Here is a 19,183-nt window from a genome sequence, read left to right on the forward strand (position 1 = left end):
GTTTCTTCATTAACACACACACAGGCATCGGCAATGTCACAAACACCTGCTGCCATGAATTTCCACTAGAGCAACAAACGTCTTATTCTGTTGCACAAAAATAATTCCCAAGAAATGACCAATTCCTCACAACAATGCCCAGCTATGACAGTATTTCTAATCCTGTCAATTGTCATGATAAACAACATGGTGTAAAAGTGTTTTATTAAGAAACAGAACAATCTTACACTATTGTTTGTAGAAAACGTATATCTAACAACACAAGTATACAAAAAAAAAACACATTTACAGTTTGTGCATTGCAAATAAAAAAAATGAACAGGATGGAAACCAAACATGGAGAACATGAATGCTGTTCAGACTGACGACAGCGAAGTTGTATGCAAACACATCCTTAATCCACACAATCACGCAGTCACACTTTTAGAGACCTTCATCTGGATTCCTTTTCAATCAACACTATGATGTTTCACAAGATCCATAAGCGATATTTATGACTAATGTAGAAATGAAAATGTAGTTTGTACAAAATGCTTTCACTGTCGTTGATCTTCACGAATCAACCGTTCAAAGTGGCTTATTTCCAGATCTCCAACTCTCAAATGTTAATGTTACACATTTGATTTAATATCAGTCATTTCATTACAACATTTTTGAGCAATGTCACTATTTCAGTCTACTTTCTTTGCTTTGTGTTGCGCATAAAAGTTTCCAAATTGAGTCAGAAAGGCGTTTCTGCGATGGTGCCAGTAGCCTAATTAGCAGCTGCTTAGTTAGTGTATTGTCTGTCTTGTCTTAATGTTGGTTTAAAATGGAGCACTGTAACAAAAAATAATTTCCCTCAGGGATCAATAAAGTATTCTGATTCTGATTCTGATGATTCTGATTTTTGGTGAGAGACTATTTAAAAGATAAAAAATTTGCAGTAATGTGTTAAATCCATTTGAGGACAGCGAGGCTGTCTGGACAGCTAAGCAAATAAACTACCAGAATTAACTCTCTTTGGCAGCTACCGTGACCTACATAAACATCTGCTTCGTGTTTATTTTCGTGATTATTGAAAAGCAGCTGGTGTTTATCTTTATGCTACAGTTACTTAACTGACACACTTGAAAAAAAAAAAATCAATGACTGACAAATTTGAAAAACTAACAAGTACAGGAAGTGCATGAAGACACTAAAAAAATCTGGCAACGCTAATATGTTTTATCTTGACGTCTGTGGTATTCAATTATACGTTTTGTCAGTGTAAACAAATAAATAATTATTTACAAAACTAGGAAAAAAAATGCCAACGAACAAAACAAGCAGAGCATAAATAATTTACAAAAGGAATTATAGTACAGACTTAGTATAAACATCTTTGGCACTTACTCGTCGTTCACTCAAGTTGTACATGAAAAGCACATTTAGGATGAAAAGAATAAGGAGAAGCTATAATGGAGTTAAGGCGGGTAAATGATTATGATTTGATTACAGTTTATGTTTGTCAAACACTGTATGATCAGTTCAGCAAAAAAAAAAGAAGAATAAAGGCAGAGAACAGCCGAGTCACTCACATCAAGCTGTAGGAAATCACAAACAGCATCTAAGAGGTTGTACAATGAATTTAAAGATGTAGAATAGGTACAATAGTTTTAATTAGATATTCGGTAGAGGCTTTTTTAAAAACAAATAAACAAAAAAAACACATGTTGATCAGTTTTTTTTCCTTTCTCAGCTTCGGCAAAACTGAAATGTGCCACTGTTTCTCCTCCAGTGGATGAATCAAGGCGAAAACATGGAAGTATGCGAAGTCTGATTTACATTGACATGGATTCAGCGATGACGTGATGTTTACTCGGAGAGATTCTTGTCTTTTGCCATCAGATGTTTTCTTTTTTTCTGTTTCTACTTGATTCAGTTATCTGTAGAAAGATGGAAAAATATCTTCCATTACTGCCACATTTACAATTAAAACTCAATGAGCCCCTGAGTCAAAGTGCCAGAGTGCAGCAACAACATTAGCATTGTGTGCGTCAAAAAAGCATGTCTCCAGTAAATGTGGCTGTGATTGTGAGAAGAAGAAAAAAAGCTGCAGACTCATTTTCCACAGTTTAGCGCTAAGTAGAAGATCTGAAGTCCTTGGATGAACACACAAGGATTTTCACAATGCTTCTGGGGCATTGTTCATGGGCAGGGTGGCAAGCAGAAATATAGCGTGACAGCAAACAACACAGCACAGAAACCCTCTCATCATTACCTTGTGAGCACGGTTGGCAACTCCGGCTTATCTGAGGTTTGAAACAAGATGTGGTTGGTTGAAAGAGTTCTACATTTTTAACTCTTCAGTTGCATTTATGTTATTCAAATGACCACACTGCTATAATAAACTATGTAATTTTTATGTAGGCGTTTGGTGTTTAACACCTAAGCCAATGTTATTAATACAAAATTTCTACAATTTAACATGATCTGTTAAATACGTTTTAGGGACAGAACACATTAAAGCTTAAAATCAGTGGCATCCTAGGACTGTCAAATAACACATTGTCATTGGCAATGGAGCACAAATTTCAAAATTTGTAAAAAACTTTTTTAGAAATTAAAATGATATTGTTTTTCATTAGGTAAATAACAAACTCATGTTTTTAGACCCAAATTGGACTTAAATCAGCCACCAAATAACAGTCATATTTGTAATCTTAATCAAAAAATGATAAAGTGCTTTACTATTTTTTTCTTTTTTGTAAAAAAAAAAGAAAAAAAAAGGAAATGTAAAACTTCACGAACAAAAAACAATAATTATATTTTGGCTTTAAAAATATAATTTCGATTAAAGAGCTTGTACGTACTGGTGGATTACCAATATATTGAAAAAGTGATTTGGGTAATAACCAGTATTGTTAATTTAGGGCAGCTGTGGGATAAACTTTAGATAGAGTTGTGAGCTAATAAATAAATCTAATAAACAGATTCAGTTAGCTTAGCTTATTTTGTTTAAAACAAACTTAAAATATTACAAATTTTCTCCATTTAATGTTTGCTTACTTTAGTTTATGTAATTATTTACAGTGAAATGGGGAAGGGCCCCACTTCTGGCACCCTTGCTTTCCACTCTTAATATCAATATAGCTGCTATTTTCACTCAACTAGCATTCTTGATGAACTGATTTCAGCTTTATGCAACACTTGAGTTGCTCACACATATCCATGGGTAATTTATAACAAAACAGAAACATTTGTGGTTATAATTTTAAGTAATTGTGCTTACCTCTGCACTCATACTTGAGGTCAGAGAAGAACACCAGCTCTTGTGAGAAGACAAACAAGCCTAATCTTCCTCCGGCAAAGGTCTTATCATAAATCGGTCCCGAGTCAGCCATAATCTGTTTGCCTTCATAGACCACTACCCTGGAAAACACAAGAAAAACTTCCATGTTTTAATGTCTTGAGACTAAAAAGCTGCATGTCATCAAGTGACTTAAAGGAGGCCTGTAATCAGAGACAGAAAAACATGGGCTTTCCTGTTGTGATCAGCTGTACTTCATACCTTATAAACCCGGTCTTTGGTCTGTGGATGAGATGCCACCTGTAAGCTGTGTAATCCTTCCAACCAATGTTTTTGGGGTCATGCCACAGGGTCCGCACCTTAAAATAGTTAACAACACTAAAATCAATACTGATACAGGCATTGTAACACACCACTTTGCATTTAGATCGCAGCCCACCTGTCCTGGAGTGTTGCCCGTGTGCCACAAAGCATTCCTGAGGTATTCTCCAGTGCCAGTGGTCGAGTTCACAACTTTGAGTGAAACCCCAGAGATGCCAAACGCCTTGGATGGTTTGTCCTCCCAATAGGTCTGTGTGATCTGCTTCCACATCACAACGTAAAAGCGCCCACTCGACTGGTAACCAAAAACAAAGCCTGCATAGTCGTCATCTCTGTCGGTGTTCACGTACATCGTTCCACTGAAATCCACAGCGCTGAACTCATCAAAACCTGTGATGAGGTGAGCAAGTGTTACACTCACAGAGCTCTGCACACTTAAATGGAGTTTCAAATATTTTAAAAAGCAAAGGGAAACATATGTGCACTGCTCACCTACTGCAATGCCTGGGTCAGAGTTAGCAGTCTGAACTAACTCCTTGCCCTGATGTCTGACCACCCAGTTGGGATCAATTTGTGTGGTTCCTTTAGGATCCAGATGCACCATCTGGAATTTCCTGAAGTCTGTCACACTGATGGCATTGTTCTCAGGACACACATCGAGGATATCTGGGATACTGTCGTTGTCAAAGTCATCTTTGCATGCATCCCCTCTTCCATCACCTAATAAAGGAGAAGAATATAAAATTATATTAAAATCATTTTAAAATGTTTCACCTAATTTAAATCATATCTGAAACAAACTATTGAATAGGTTGGAAAAATATCTACGGCAGCTAATGCGAGGATCATAACACTCCCACTGCAGTGACTGTTGAGGAGGTCCTCCAACTAAATATTAAAAATGAATGGAAGTATAGCAGTTCTTCCCAGAAAACTGTCCCAAGTACCACTGCCAAGTCTGATGAAGCAAATCAGCCATCTTCTCATGCTGTGACAACTTCCACTGAAACTTCTTAGTATCTGAAGCCTGAAGTCTATTAGAGCCAGGCTGCAGGCTGGGAACTCATGAGGGAAAGGATGCCAGTGGCTAATGAGGGCCACTGCATGGAAGTAGCTTGCCGTCTTCTGTCATCATCTTTGCTATTGAGCAAGAAGCTCAAACGATTCTATCAAATAAACACTATTTGACAAACGGCAAAGGGTGTGAAAGCATCAGGGGCTTTCTCCTCTGCAGTCTGTTTTCAGTTACAGACAGCTGCACAAACTCCAGGTAACCCTGCTTAAATTGGGCACTGTGGACTAATCACAGGCTAAGGCTAAATGGAATAAAAACTTCACAGCCTGATGGTGCCCTCCAAGGCAGCTCACTGAAGTCATGGAGAATGACATCATCCGTGCCAAGCCGGTCACTGACTCTTTCCACAACCACCAAATTTCACACCTGCTGCAGTGAAAGTAACCGCTAACTCTAAAAGCAGCTGGTAGAGGGCATAGGGAAGAAGAAATGTGAAATAAGTCTGAGCGCACAGAGATACTATTTAAGCAAGTAGTCTCAAAATTTTAACAGACTTTTGTTAATATAAATCTTAAGAATGCTACTAAAAGAAGTACACCATTGAATATTTATGCTATAAATCCATGCTAAAAATAGTTGATATCACTCATGTTTCAACTTCTTGTATGGATGTGACACTGCTGCCTTTAAGACTAATACATGCACCATCCTCACCATCAGAGTCCTCCTGGTCTTCGTTGGGTGTTAGCCTGCAGTTGTCTCTGTCGTCAGGTATACCGTCGTTATCGTCATCGTAGTCGCATGCGTCTCCTTTGCCGTCCTTATCGTGGTCAGCCTGGTTTGAGTTGGCCACATAAGGACAGTTGTCTAGATTGTTCTGATGCCCGTCTTCGTCAATGTCCTGGCTGTTGTCGCACTGATCTCCAACCAGGTCATTGTCTAGGTCTGTCTGTTGGATGAATACAAGGATCAGAATGTTAATGCAACATCTATTGACTGTATTGGAAAAAGCCATAATTTACAGTGTGTATAGTTTACCTGGTCAGGATTGTGTAGCAAAGGGCAATTGTCACACTGGTCGCCGACACCATCCATATCAGTGTCCTTCTGGTCAGTGTTGTACACATAGGGGCAGTTATCATTCTCATTAAGAATTCCTGAGAAAAAAAAACAAATTTAAAGTTGCTATAGTTAATTATAGTAGACTGAATACAACATGTCGTCTACATTTTTAGCTATTTTACCATCTCCATCGATGTCCACTGCACAGGCATCCCCTTCTCCATTGTGGTCGGTGTCAATTTGAGCAGGGTTGTGTTCATAGGGGCAGTTGTCACAGCGGTCACCAACTTCGTCCTTGTCAAAGTCAAACTGGCGAGGATTGTAAAGCAGGGGACAGTTGTCCTGTCGAAGAAAGCACATGCTAGCTAAGTAATGTTTTGACAGTCATGAGCCGAATCATAATGAGTGCACTGATGAGAACGTATTTGGATTTGCATAAAGTTCGTTTCTGATTTGGTCAGTAACATTAGTTCTCATCTCACTGCATCTCTGCTGGGTTGAGATGTCATAACATATGAATCACATCATTTTCACTTATTCATCAAGCCAGTAAGTAACCCTTTTTGGCTTATAGAAAATATTTCATCATGAGATAATGCTGACCACTCAAAAGGTTGCAGTGACAAACCCTTATGTTAGCAAAGTGGCTGAACTTTCAGGTGCTCCTTACTTCCACAGCAGATGGTTCTACATACTTTGGCACAGTTTTTTTTTTTTTACACCAAATGTCCTTCATGACACAAACCCCACACTTATCCAGCCTTGTGACCAGCAAAAGGAGCAGACAAGCTGCTCAAACTGGGTGTGTGTCTCCTCCTGGTCTCAAAGCCAGTTAACTATGCTACTAGCAAACTATGCTAGCAAAAGTCCCCTTGCTATAGGATTTGGTGGTTTGTAGCTTTTCTTTATGTTTTCAAATTTATCCGTAGAATATGTTTCCTATAATGTTTATGGATTTCTACAAAGGCTGTATATGTTGTTTGCGCAATGGAAATGGCGTAACACATTAATTAACTAGCAAACTGCACATTTATTAGGTAGAACTTGGCCATATTTTTATTTTCAGACTTTAATGAGACGTGTTGCCTTATGTCAAGGCCAACCAGACACTCACTATAAATCTGATTCATATTAAGTCTCATTTTTATTTGGAGAGGAAACAAAAAAGTGGTTTGACAATACTCTAATTAGTATTTGAGTTCAACTCAATATTGTATGTAACCTAGAGTTATTTAGTATTGCCCAAGGTTATTGGGTATTCTGACTGTTGCACTAATAGTATTTCAAAGTTTATTATTTTTAAATATTTAATTTTTTTATGTTTAGAATAGACGACTGTCTTTATATTGTTCTAGCCTCTAAAAGTATGCCTTAAAGATTTGCTTTGAAGAAATTTGTTACTTTAAAAATAGTGATATAAAACCTCTAGACTTTTCCTTTTTAATGCACTGATGAAAAAAATAACATTATAGGCTCTTCACTTATGTCCAGTTTAATTAGTCCAATAATTTCACTAAGGTTTACTTTGCTATTAAGCATCAAATCTCCAGTCTGTCCTGTAAGTTATATGCTTATTACTGAATTGTGTTCATCCTTATGTTTGAACATGATGTCCGTTGTGGGCTGCAGTTGGCACAAAAGTTCAATAACAGGATATCACTCGAGTGGTACGACATTCCCCCCAATCATGCTCTCCGTGGGTGGATGGATGGATTGGGTTTACCATGTCGAAAAAAATTTGTTTGTTTTAGACAAATCATATCCAATTATTGATTTTTTAAAGTCTCTCCACTTTTTTAGGATGCTGCTCACCAGTTTGTAAAAATGAAAAGATCTCATACCCTTTCATCCAGAATTCCATCATTATCATCATCCTTGTCACAAGCATCTCCTTGACCGTCTCTGTCAAAGTCTTCTTGTCCAGAGTTGGGGAGGCTAGGGCAGTTATCCTGAAATAGTGGCAGTAAACGGTTGACTTTTGCAGTTCAGTTTGGCATCACTGGATTGAATGTGGCAATATTCAGTGAAATACCTTCTTGCAATGGTAAGTGGCATTAGCACCACACACAAGGTTCTGATTGGGCCAGCCATCCAAATCAGAGTCTTCACCACAAATGAAGCCATCTCCAGCGTAACCCGTCCTACACTCACACTTGTACATTGGATCACTGAAGTGGCTGATGTAGATGCATTCGGCATATTTGTGACAGTTGTGTGTCCTGTCCTTACATGGGTTCTCAGGCTCACATACCTAGATTAAGAAAAACAGAGAAGTTAGATGGAATTTCTTACAAGACACAGTTTTCTTACATATTTTCCATTTTGCTGTTTTTTAAATGTGAAGAGTATTTATTTTACCACTATTCCTGGCAGCTTGTTTTGGGGACTAGCCCTCCAAACAAGGACACCTCAAACTGAGGTGACTGGTTAAAGAAAAACATTTTTCAAAAAAGTGTGGAGCACTTGTGATTTTATGACATGGGTACAGCATATATTCCAAAACAACCTACTGTTCTCCATTTTTTCTTCACAAACTATTCACAGCTGCCACTTATTACCAGATGATGAACCTAAAGTTTGAATGCCACTGCATGAGCTCATAGAGCCAAAAGAGACAGGGAGGCCTTTGATCAGAACTGTGAAATGGAGCCTCTTAATGCCAGCAATGAGACAATTCCCCTTTTCCCAAATCAATTACTGTCAATTGGGGCATCAAATCAAAGACAGGCAGCTACAGAGGCCAAGAAGTGACAAACTGCCCCATGAGGGATGTTATGCAAGTAGTGGTCAAAGTGACACGTTTTTCAGTTTTCCAGGGACTCATTGATCAGAAAAGAGATGAAAACCGTTGTGTTCCAATAAAGTAGTTAATGTGGCATATTTGACAAGTCATATTAAAACTTTTAGTAGTTTTGACAGGGTTGGAAAGAGAGAGATGTGGGCCACAGAGACAAAAGAAAAACATAGCTTTATGACAGTGAACTGATACAGTACAAGGAAGGAAAAATAACCATTCATATCCACCTCTCATTTTAAAAGTTTAAAGCTACTCACGCTGTCATTTTACTTACAAATAGTGGGTCAAGGTCAACCCCATTCATTCATTCCTATATACACAAACTCTCTCTAAAAATAAGGCTTTTAAATCCCCTGAAGTGCTGCTCCAGTCATTTATAAATGTGACATCCAGAAATCCACACATATGCTTATCCAAATCAACTCACTTGTTTGTTCTTCTTAGCAGCCTCCACACCCATACCAAAAGGCTGGGTGCCCTTGTAGCGCTTTGGACAGGGCAAGCAATGGAAACCTGGATCAGTGTTGACACAACGCTGCATTCCATTCACTTTGTAGCAAACATCAGACACCATGTCACACTAGAGGAGAGAAAAAAAATCATCAGCAAAATACAAGCAGGTCTTTTTATGAATAAAGTGCAGCTAGCTTATGAAAAATAGTAACTTTTACCTCATTAATGTCTTCACAGTGGGTACCATTTCCACGAAATCCAGCAGGGCACGGGCCACACTCCCACGAGCCATCGGCAGAGCTGCTGCAGTCCACTCCCGCAAAACATGGGTTGGACAGACAGCCATCTGCAAGAGGTTTAGATAATGAGAATGGATACATACAAGGGAAAACTTTTAATTTTTACTTTTAATTTGTAATGCTTATCTTAAGTTAATGCTTAATCACCTTTCCAAAATCTACAGTAGCAACACAGACAGTATAAAAATTGGAAGTAGCAACCGTGACATCATCCATTGGTTTCTGAAGGCATGGGCGTGTCTAACTATGATATAATAAGCTATTAACTAATCATCTATGGTTAATCATCATATTTGAACTATAATAATATCACGATTTACAAAATAAGAGTCAATTTTTTTTAATATGACCCAAAGTGAGACCATAAACTCACCAGGAAAGTTTTCACTGAGGTCAATCTTCCCATATACGTCTATTGGATCAGAAGTTTCTTTTGCAACCACAGCTACTGCCATCTGGTGGCTTTCAGGTAGAATGGAGGTTCAAAGCGCTTCCACATTGGCTTCATTTTTCTGAACTGGAAACTATATTCTGGTTTTATGCAGGTTTTGAAACCAACTCACAAAAACTTTCCTTTTATATTAAAATAAGGGAAAGGTTTTTGAGGTTTTTTTGCCAGATTTTTCACTTTAATGCAGCCGAGGTAATCAGCGTGGTGCTGGTTATTGTTAACACAGAATTATTACTAGTAAGGTAATCTTTTTTTTCCCCAGTGTAGCTGGCAGAACCCAGATTTCCTCTTCCATCTGCCAGTCATTGTTTACAGGTGAAGTCACATCGTTAAACAAGCTCAGAAAAAAAATCTATCTAATTATAAAGACACATATGGCAGCACAAGAAAATGGCTGTGCAAAACAGATGTTTGGATGTTTTTTCCATCATAAAGACTAAAACAATCAAGCTGATCATTACGGTCAACAGCTGACAGCAACTTGCACAGTACACATTAGTACACATTCCAAGTACCTCAGCTGACTGTTTGCATTACAGGAGAAATCCTAAAATCACTACAAATGCCAGAACATATGTCAGTGCAATCCCTCTGCTACATAAAAATGTTTCAGCGTGGGCCAGTGGATCTGTGAACCCAGTCACCTAAGTAGCTAAAACCATAATGCAGAGCTCACCAATAGGGCAGTCATTCTTGTTACAGCTGTCTCTGTCGACCGCTTCTCCAAAACATTTCTTGCCGCCGTATTGAGGTTCAGGGCTGTTGCACTCACGGGAACGACTTTTGTGCCCCCCTCCGCAGGTCGCTGAACAGGTTGCCCATGGAGACCACGGTCCCCAGCCACCATCAACTAAAAAAACAGGGGAGACAGATGTATAGCAGCAAGTCACTTTGACATAAAGTGTTTTATTCATGCCACATTTTTATTCTGTTGTTTCTAAACAAGAAATAAAAAGTTCAGAAGCCTGGAACTTAATACTGCATGAGCGAACATACTGAACCGATCTGGACCAACGTTTGCACCAAGACTGACATGATGACAGTCTGAAACACATGGGGAATGTTGCCTTAGGGGAACCACAAGGCACGAGGGAAGTCCGGCTGCTGGGCACATATGCTAGCCACTGTAACGGAGATGCTGCTTTTGAGTGTTTCCCTTCACAAGATGAAATACTCACTGGGACATGGCTTGGCAGTGCAGCCCTGGGTCTCTCTTCCACTGCCCTCACAGTCTCTGCCTCCCAGCTGTGGCACAGGAGCATTGCAGTGTCGTATTCTCGTGATCTGCCCCTCGCCACAGGTCACCGAGCACGACGACCACGGGGACCACAAACTCCACCCTCCGTCCTGGCGAACTGGGCATCAACAATCAGACATGTCACGCAGCAGTCAAACACATATGTGTTGCGTTATCCTCCAGATTTCCATTATAGTACTTACAGACATGTATAATTTGCCAGAGTTAGGAAAAAAGGAGAGAAAAGAGCACCATATTTTCTACAAGTAAACATTATGCGATGCTGGTGATGATGGCTCACTTTCAAAGATGTTCTAAGACGCTTGAGCCAGTATTTTTGTCATTGTGGGTAAACTATCTTCCAGTGGTTAGGCTGATTCAGTCACTCACACAGATGGAGTGTACTGCTAGCTTCAAGCAATGACACATGCTGATTCTATAACTTCTCAAAAAAAAAACCACAACACAAAAAAACCCGTTCAGCAGTTTTTGTTTCCAGCACAAATCTACCAAAATCACCACACCTCACTTAATAGGACATTAATTATCAGATTCATTAATATTTTATAATATTGCATGGAAAGCTGCGGTGAGTCACTGCACTGTGGAACACCCTTTTAGCCAGTGATTTATTTGGAGTTAACTGTGACTGGGCACACCCTGCAGCCCAACCGTGAGATCCAGCTCTTCACTTAGATTCATCCACTCAAAGACGGATCCAGATTTATGAAGGAGAAAACTTTTGCAATTCTGAGGCTCTCATCTCATATTTAACTCACTGCTCGGTTTTTCCACAGTTTCATCATCTCCCCCCCCCCCCACTCCTCTCACTTATCATAACGCTATTTGTTTTAGATTACTGCCAGTGGTGCATACTGTGGTTGAGATAATATCGGTGCAACAGTTACTACTGGATGCCACAGTTCAAATAAAAACTGAGTGAGTCAAGACAAAGCGTTGAAAAAAGAAGAAAGAACAAATCCTCACCACGGCTGTCGCATTTGCCCAGACTGCACTTGCGGGTCTGGATAGAAGGTCCCGTGCAAGGATTGCTGGTTGCGTCGCAAGAACGGCCCCTCTGTTGAGTTCCTATCCCACAGGTCACTGTGCACTCTGTCCACTCTGACCACGGGGACCATCCATCGTCACTGTCCATAGCTGGAACATGTAAATGCAACATTTTTATGCTCCATCTTTTTGCACAGAACAGTAGAAAAGACTGTGAAAAGTTCATAACTGTAGCTTTTATTCTTTATATCAACTCGTTTATCACATGACATCATCTGAAGAACCCACACTAGACATTTTGAGTGTCTGCTAATAAATATGTGGTTCGCCTCCAAAGACATACTGGCTGCAATAGTCCTGTAGTATTAAACTTTAATATGCATGAAATGCTGTGTTTATAGCACATTGCACCATTAATTTAGAATAGCGTGTATAAAATTGCGTGTTTATGTTGTGAAAGGTCCTGCCTACTTACGCAAACAGGCGGGGCAACACTCGCCATCGATAAAGGACGGGCTGGCACAGGCCACCGGAGGACAGGTGATTTGGTGGCACACGATCTTGGATTCCTGCCACAATTGAACATTAATGATATGTCAGGCTCTTAAACATCCGCAGTAAATCTGCATATAATTCCAGATGACTTGGCACTACCTGACAGGTGCATTTGGTGCAGCTGTCTACAACCCAGTCTTCCTTATCGTCAAACAGGCGGCCATCCTGCCAGCACATGTTTTTCTCTGAGGAGTTCTTCATCCTCCCAAGGGCCTCTTTCATCACTGAGTTTTCTTCTGTCTGAACATACAACAAGTGAGAAAAGAACAGTCAGAAATCTTTAAGGCACACTCAAGATCAAAGGTGCAAAGCCACTGACTGGGGGAAAGATAGTCCTGCTGATGAGCTGATTCATTGAAAATAGCGTGTTTGAGGTTAGTTTCACCAGGTGGGAAGAAGAAACGCGTGTGTTGCTTTTGCAAATGTTATTCTAATAAAAAAAGATGACATTTGTTTAAAATCAAGCTTGATCAGAACCATTTCTTTTTGAGATAAAACAACACTGCGCTAATAAAAACTAAATCAGCACCAAATGTAGCAACCTTGTAACTTTTCTTGGAATCCTTTGTACCAAGCTATTTCCCCGTCCAGCTCAGCTCATGCTTAGATGCTTTACTTTACTTCAACTAGTCATTGAAAAAAAATCTGATAACTTAAATGGATGAGAAACAACAGAAAAAGACTAAAAAGTTACACCCACTTAAAGAATCTACTCAATTTTTCCCTTGTTGCTGCAGATTATAAAACTCTGAACTTCTTTACATGCTCACTACTTCTTTGAAAACAGCTTACTGAAAAGTGCTGCTTAGTTACGCACATTACCTCCTATCCAATTGGAGACCAGGCTGAGCTCCTCAACACTTGGGAACTATCAGTGGATAAAGTACTGCCAAAGATTTTCGGGGGGATATGAGTGCGTATGTGTGTGTTCATCCTCCTCTTGGAAAAGGGGAGTAAGCAGTGTCTAGCACTAGAATCTAAGACACCACTCGGTCTGGAAGAGCCTCGGGGACCCTTCTCATACCAGCCGTTTCTTTTTTCCCCCTCAAGGTTCATGCCCAGACTCTCTTATTGCTGGGAGGCTCCCAGAGGAAACACATGAGCTATTTAAACAAAGCCAGACATTAGACCGGACCCCATCACTGCCAGGGGAACACTTCCTATATCCACATGTAACATGTCATAAAATCTGTCTGACTCACGCTGCCTCAGATAGGAGGAGTCATATGGGTTCAGCTGTCACAGGCGACTCTATAAACACTCCTGTGGCTACTCACTGTTTACTTTAAAACCAATGTGGGTTACCTAGTAACCTAATTCAGGCCTCTTTACCTTCAGGCTAACACGCGGAGGGCTGAGTCATCTGTTTTCCTAAAATGTTGTTTTTTTTAAAGAGTTAAATATTTCTTCCATCACACCAGAGCCACCAATTTTACATTTACTGGCCTGTAAAGTTCAACAAAACAGACAGTAACCCTCTCTAAGACAAATGAAAGTGTTGGCTAGGGTTGATTTATGTGATTTAACTCACCACTTTTTGCAATCCGTCAATAAGGTTGCTGACGACAATGCGCAGGCCTTTGAGCTCCTGGAACATGGTGCTGAGCTCCTCACAGGAGCGTTCACACATTTCTGCGCCCACATCATCCGTCTTCTGACCTATAACGTTTGTAGTGATGGAAGGACTCACGTCCACAATTTCCCCGCTCTCACTCACAATATTGGCATCATCTGGAAGAGCAAATAGCAGATACCAGGGCAAATGGAGGAAAAATAACGCAGGCTGTTGATGGAAAACATGTTTGAGAGATATCACGGTTGAAACGCAAGGACTCAAACGATTTCCTGTTTTTCTGTAGCTGGCCAAAAGATCACAACAATGGCGTAATTGAAATGTTTATTATGTTCCTAAAACCAGATGTCCAGTCAGTGTCGTTCAATTTGGAAAACAAAAAAATAAAGTGTGTCTGTTTGAAATGGTGATGGTAAATCTGTCAGCCCGAGATGACGGCAGAGCTGGCTGTGGGAGAACAGGACAGGATGGCACTGCAGAGCAGAAATCTCTGGAGTTCCCCGTGTGATGCAAAAACCATATTGTGGACCATAAACCTCGCTAACCTTTCAAATATGTAACCACTTGTGATATGTACTTAAGAGGCTGGGGGTGGCCACACAGATTTATACTTGTTATACTCTTGTCTTGATATCAGCACAAAAGAATTATGTGAAGAAGTATGTGGGCTGCAGCATTTATCAGTCATTATTAAGGCTGAGGACTTTGTAATAAAACCAAGTGTATGTTGAGATATTGAGAAAGGGACCTAACTTTAAACTGCAGTGCTATTAGAAGAACATAATGAGGCCAAATGTGAAGTTCTTTTGCAGTCTACATCTGACTGCTGTGATCTCGGTAGTCAGAAAACCCTACTGAACTTTAATCACATCACAGCTAGCTATACGAATATTCGATGCCCAAAACAAACACACGAGAGACAAATGGAAGCTCCGCAGAACGCCTGTCCTTCAGCCAAGGCGCAACGCGTATCTGCAACTGGTTTGGATCACGCTATGTAAATTGGCGAAGATTAATAGCAGAGCGGGGACTCTAAATCAAGAAGTCATCCAAATTACCCGGTGGTGTCCTACTGTAGCCAACGCAATGTTTTCTTTCCTCTTCAGTCTGCTGGATTCATTCAAATCTCAGGAGGGCTTCACACTGTGTGCGCGTGAGAATGCGTGAAAGCTCGTCTGTGAAAGCAGTTACACATTCTTCTCTCCCCGATGGACGCTCTCGATTTTGTCAGAGTAGAAAGAGGAAATCGGTTTAAAAAAAAAAAAAAAACGAAGAGCAAAAACTGGGGCAATTTTAATACTGTCCAAGTTATAGGGTTGCCTGGATTTATGGGTGACTTTCGGCATGAATTTTCCTAATGGTGCCGAACCCTCTCTGGTACCAGCCAACCAGCGGAAAACTTCCAGGCGCTGGTGACATTTGTTAAACAAATAAACTCATTCAGCTGGAATTCAACAGTGCATGTGGTGACAGAAAAGCATCAACTGCATACCGCATGGTGATTTTCTCTGTCACAGCAAAACCAAAAGGCTCAGTTTCCAGATCTAGTGGTTCTTCGGGATCTCTATCTTTTGAGCTGAAGCCAGTCTTTTGTGTGAGCCCCGCTGAGGATTGCGAGGTCCTTCAGATGAGAAAAGCAACCCAATCAGCCAATTCGTGACTTCATCCTGTATGTTTGTGTGTACGTCTGTGTGTGTGCAGCTGGAGGTGGAAGCTCCCCACTTTGCAGTATAACATTCACTTTGTCTTTTCTGTTTTCTTTCCCAGGGTATTATCCCAAATCCACTGCCAATGGAAACAAATGTAAGCATCTGTATCTCCTTTTGTTCACCCTGCACGCTGCTCAACCTCAAGCCACTGCAGTGAAAAGCCTGTTGCTGTAAACATGAAGTAATACTGGGATATCTTGCCACATTTCGGATCTGTAAGCTTTTTGATCCATTAAAAAGGAGATGAATTCATGCAAATGGAGTTGACAGAGAATGCTAAACTGTTTGCCGTGGTCGAAGCTTAACAAAATACAGATACTGGGTGCAGGAGAGTTGCATGTGAAAGAGCTTTTAGATCACATCTGCTAGGTATCAGGCATCAAACACTTTGCAAATATAATTATTTTGACTCATCTGTTGGGTTATGAAAAAAAAAAATCACACAAAAGAGAAAGGGTTTGTCATTCATCCTGGATAGCAGGGCCTTTATAGACCTTAAAAACTAAAACAGACACATTCTTACCATGCTTGGTAATCTCACAGTCTCTACTCAGCAGGATGTCTTCTATTGAGGTGTCAAAGATGAAGCGCACACTCTGGAGAAGGCCCTGTTTGGTGAGAAAATATGTGTCTCAATCACTTTGACATATTTCAGGCAGGACACTTTCTATACCTAGTGCAAGCATGAGATGGGAATTGGAGCAAACATTTCATGGAAACTCGCTTTTTACCTAATAACATACGTTCCCCCTCATTTCTACACACAAGGGGTAAATTTAAAGTCTAAATTTAGAGTCCTTTCCACACAGAGAAACCAGGGCAACACAGGGAATATGTCAGTCTGTATTTTTGGAAACAGTTGTTTAAACTTTTATTGCAGGGTTAGTGAAGACCACAATTTTGTTTCTTGGACACTGCGAGGGTTGACAAATGCTGGACAAGTAAGGAGTTCCTAGATCCTGGGAAATCGTTCGAATCCACATCCGCTGTCTTACCCTAAAGTGGTTCTCTCGAATGGATCCCTTTGCCACATACATGCGGCTCCCCTCGGCCTTCAGGTGCTCGTAAAATGGCTCATCCAGGATGAAGCTGTCTATGAGGCTGCAGCCGACAAACAGGTTGGCGTTCTCCCCATGAACGTGAAGGGTGATGTTCTTCCACTGCGAGTCGGACAGGTCCACGTCCTCGAATGAAACCACGTTCTGCGAGCCGTCTGCCCAGTAGACCAGGTCCAGAGTGTTGGCGCGTCCGTTGGACACGATCTCAAACTGGCGCCGGCCATCGGGACCCTCCAAACCAATCAGGGTGCCTCGTGAGGAACGGTCCTGGCGTATGCTGGCCACAAACACAAAGCCCTCATTGTTTTGGATCTGATGCAGCATTTGCTTCAGTATGGGTGGGCTAACTGGGGGCAGGTGGTCGAAGCGGATGAAGCGGTAGGCAGGGGCATCTAAGTTCTGGCCCCTGAACTGTTTGGCCCCCAGTGTCCTGCGTGTGATGTCGCTGATTTCAAACAAGTCGAATGATGTCTCATCCTCCTGCTCGCCATCTATACATCAGACAAGAGGAAATGTAACTGGAAAGCTAGAAGAAGAGTTCATGAACTTAAAAGCAGAATGGGAGCAACTGGCAGAGTTTTCGCTAAAACAAAAAACAAAACACTGGAATTGGTGACTCAAATGGAATAATAATAATTATTAGACAGCAATACCACAATCAATCCATTTACAACTCACCTTCAGTTAAAGCTTGAAGGTAATTAAATGACAACAGCAACAAGAAGAGACTTCTCCTGAGTATCATATCTGCTTCAAAAACAAAGACATAGTTTTTGTTAGATTTGTGCCTCTTTTGTCTTTTTTCCCCATCCTTGGTCTCAAATGCTGCACTCAAGTCTCTCAGTCACAGAATGACTGGAAAAAAAGAAGAGAAAAAGCCACATGCAAATACAGGAATAAAATGATAATAACAATAACTCCGGCCAACGAGTTGTTACACAGTTTACAGCTTATTAAACTTTGCAACATTGCACATCAAATTTTATACCCTGTTATGCAGGAAAGAGTCTTTCAGCAGTCCAGCAAGTTTTTCACATTTATTTATCTGTTTGCACTCTGCAGGTAATGAATCACTTACAGCAGCCCTGGTAAATTTGCCCTGTACTGATTTCTCCTCACATAACATTTCAACGATAAGCAGTGTATGCATTCCTAACCTACTTACTTACCTGACGAATTCAGTATCTTAAAAAAAAGAAATCCGTCAGAGATCCAGCGACAAGAGTAAAAACAAAAAGAGCCGAGGGTAAAAATGAATGAGCAGTGGTATCTCCTGTAAATGCCCGTAAAGAAAAAAAAGAAAAAAAAGAAAACAAAAGTGTACAGTCCACTTTGGTTCACTACATCCACAGTCTGGAGGACCTGAGGCACAACAGTGACCGAGGCGCCCTCCTCCCTCCTCTTATATAGGGGCTCGCACAAAGTCTGTCAATCAAGTGTTTCGGGTCTGAGCAAGTTTGAGGTCGGCTGTTTAAGAGACACAATTACATAACTATCTTCCGATTGCGTAATTTTCTTAGCCGCGATCACACGCGGAGGCTGCTAGGGGGATTCGTGACCCCTCCCCTCCCGTTTTTCGCCGAGATGCCCGCGAGCCCCTCCCTCCCTAACAAACCCACCTTCCCACTGTGTCCGGTGCGGGCTTTCTCAGGGTAACACACGCAGGGATGTGGGCTGTTTTCCTCTAGAGGGACGAGACACCAAAGCTTCATTAAATGGCTGCACTAACAGCAGGTGGACTTGATAAGTGTATTAATGTGCAGTTAAGGAGAGCAGAATTGGAATTCAGTCGTGAGGTGGAAAGCCGTTGCGCACTTTCCTCAATAATACTGATCTGTGGTAGATTTTAAAACACCTTTTCATCCACACTCATAAACTTAAAGGTATGCCTCATTTCTGCCTTTCAAGTGTGAAAACCTCAACGCTTGCCAAATGTCAATAATTCAAATTGAGAATCCCAGCTATGTCTGCAATGTGAGACAAAAAGAAAATGAAAATGACCCTTTAATACAACAGATTCCCTGGAAGCTTCAATTTTAGCTGGCGAGCAATGGCTTGCGTCTGGAAATTATCTGGTATTGCCAAAGCTTCCCCCTCTGTGTCCGGGAGAGAAACGCTGATACAACGGCTCATTCCTGGAGGCTTTAGAGGGGTCTTGTGGGTAGACCTTTGTGTACCAAAAAGACACAACTGGGGCATTTGGTTTTGGAGTTGGAGACGCGCATTCCGTTCAGGGCTGAAGAACACAAAGTTTCATACCACATGGAATCACTGCCTTTCAACAACATGGATTCACTTGACCTGAAAGATATTAGAAACTGCAGCTCCGAGTCAGACACTCAAGAGCATGGTAAGGATGGTGGATGAAGTGACC

The 19,183-nt window shown here is 40.8% G+C and overlaps 1 protein-coding gene across 2 annotated transcripts; it reads right to left on the minus strand.

Moving 5' to 3' along the window:
- Nucleotides 1–1,313: 1,313 nt before the first annotated feature.
- thbs2a (thrombospondin 2a) lies at nucleotides 1,314–18,249 on the minus strand. 2 transcript variants are annotated; one of them, XM_085368770.1, is made up of 22 exons: nucleotides 17,979–18,249; nucleotides 17,488–17,556; nucleotides 16,747–17,300; nucleotides 16,275–16,359; nucleotides 14,001–14,200; nucleotides 12,569–12,709; nucleotides 12,390–12,483; nucleotides 11,894–12,064; nucleotides 10,848–11,024; nucleotides 10,346–10,519; nucleotides 9,138–9,265; nucleotides 8,894–9,046; nucleotides 7,702–7,920; nucleotides 7,511–7,618; nucleotides 5,852–6,011; nucleotides 5,646–5,764; nucleotides 5,322–5,556; nucleotides 4,085–4,312; nucleotides 3,711–3,982; nucleotides 3,533–3,630; nucleotides 3,254–3,393; nucleotides 1,314–1,907 (listed from the first exon to the last, which is right to left on the minus strand). In XM_085368770.1, exons 2-22 carry the CDS (start codon nucleotides 17,552–17,554, stop codon nucleotides 1,900–1,902), a joined length of 3,531 nt encoding a protein of 1,176 aa, XP_085224896.1. In that variant the 5' UTR covers nucleotides 17,555–17,556; nucleotides 17,979–18,249; the 3' UTR covers nucleotides 1,314–1,899. The 2 variants fall into 2 exon arrangements, with proteins under 2 accessions (XP_085224896.1, XP_085224894.1); XM_085368768.1 differs by lacking the exon at nucleotides 1,314–1,907 and adding an exon at nucleotides 2,239–2,273 and having other exon boundaries at nucleotides 17,488–17,559.
- Between the last annotated feature and the right edge of the window lie 934 nt (nucleotides 18,250–19,183).

This window comes from Diplotaxodon limnothrissa, linkage group LG13, assembly GCF_057381915.1.
Source record: "Diplotaxodon limnothrissa isolate DT_005_m linkage group LG13, D_limnothrissa_male_GT1.1, whole genome shotgun sequence".
NCBI classification, from domain to species: Eukaryota; Metazoa; Chordata; class Actinopteri; order Cichliformes; family Cichlidae; genus Diplotaxodon; species Diplotaxodon limnothrissa.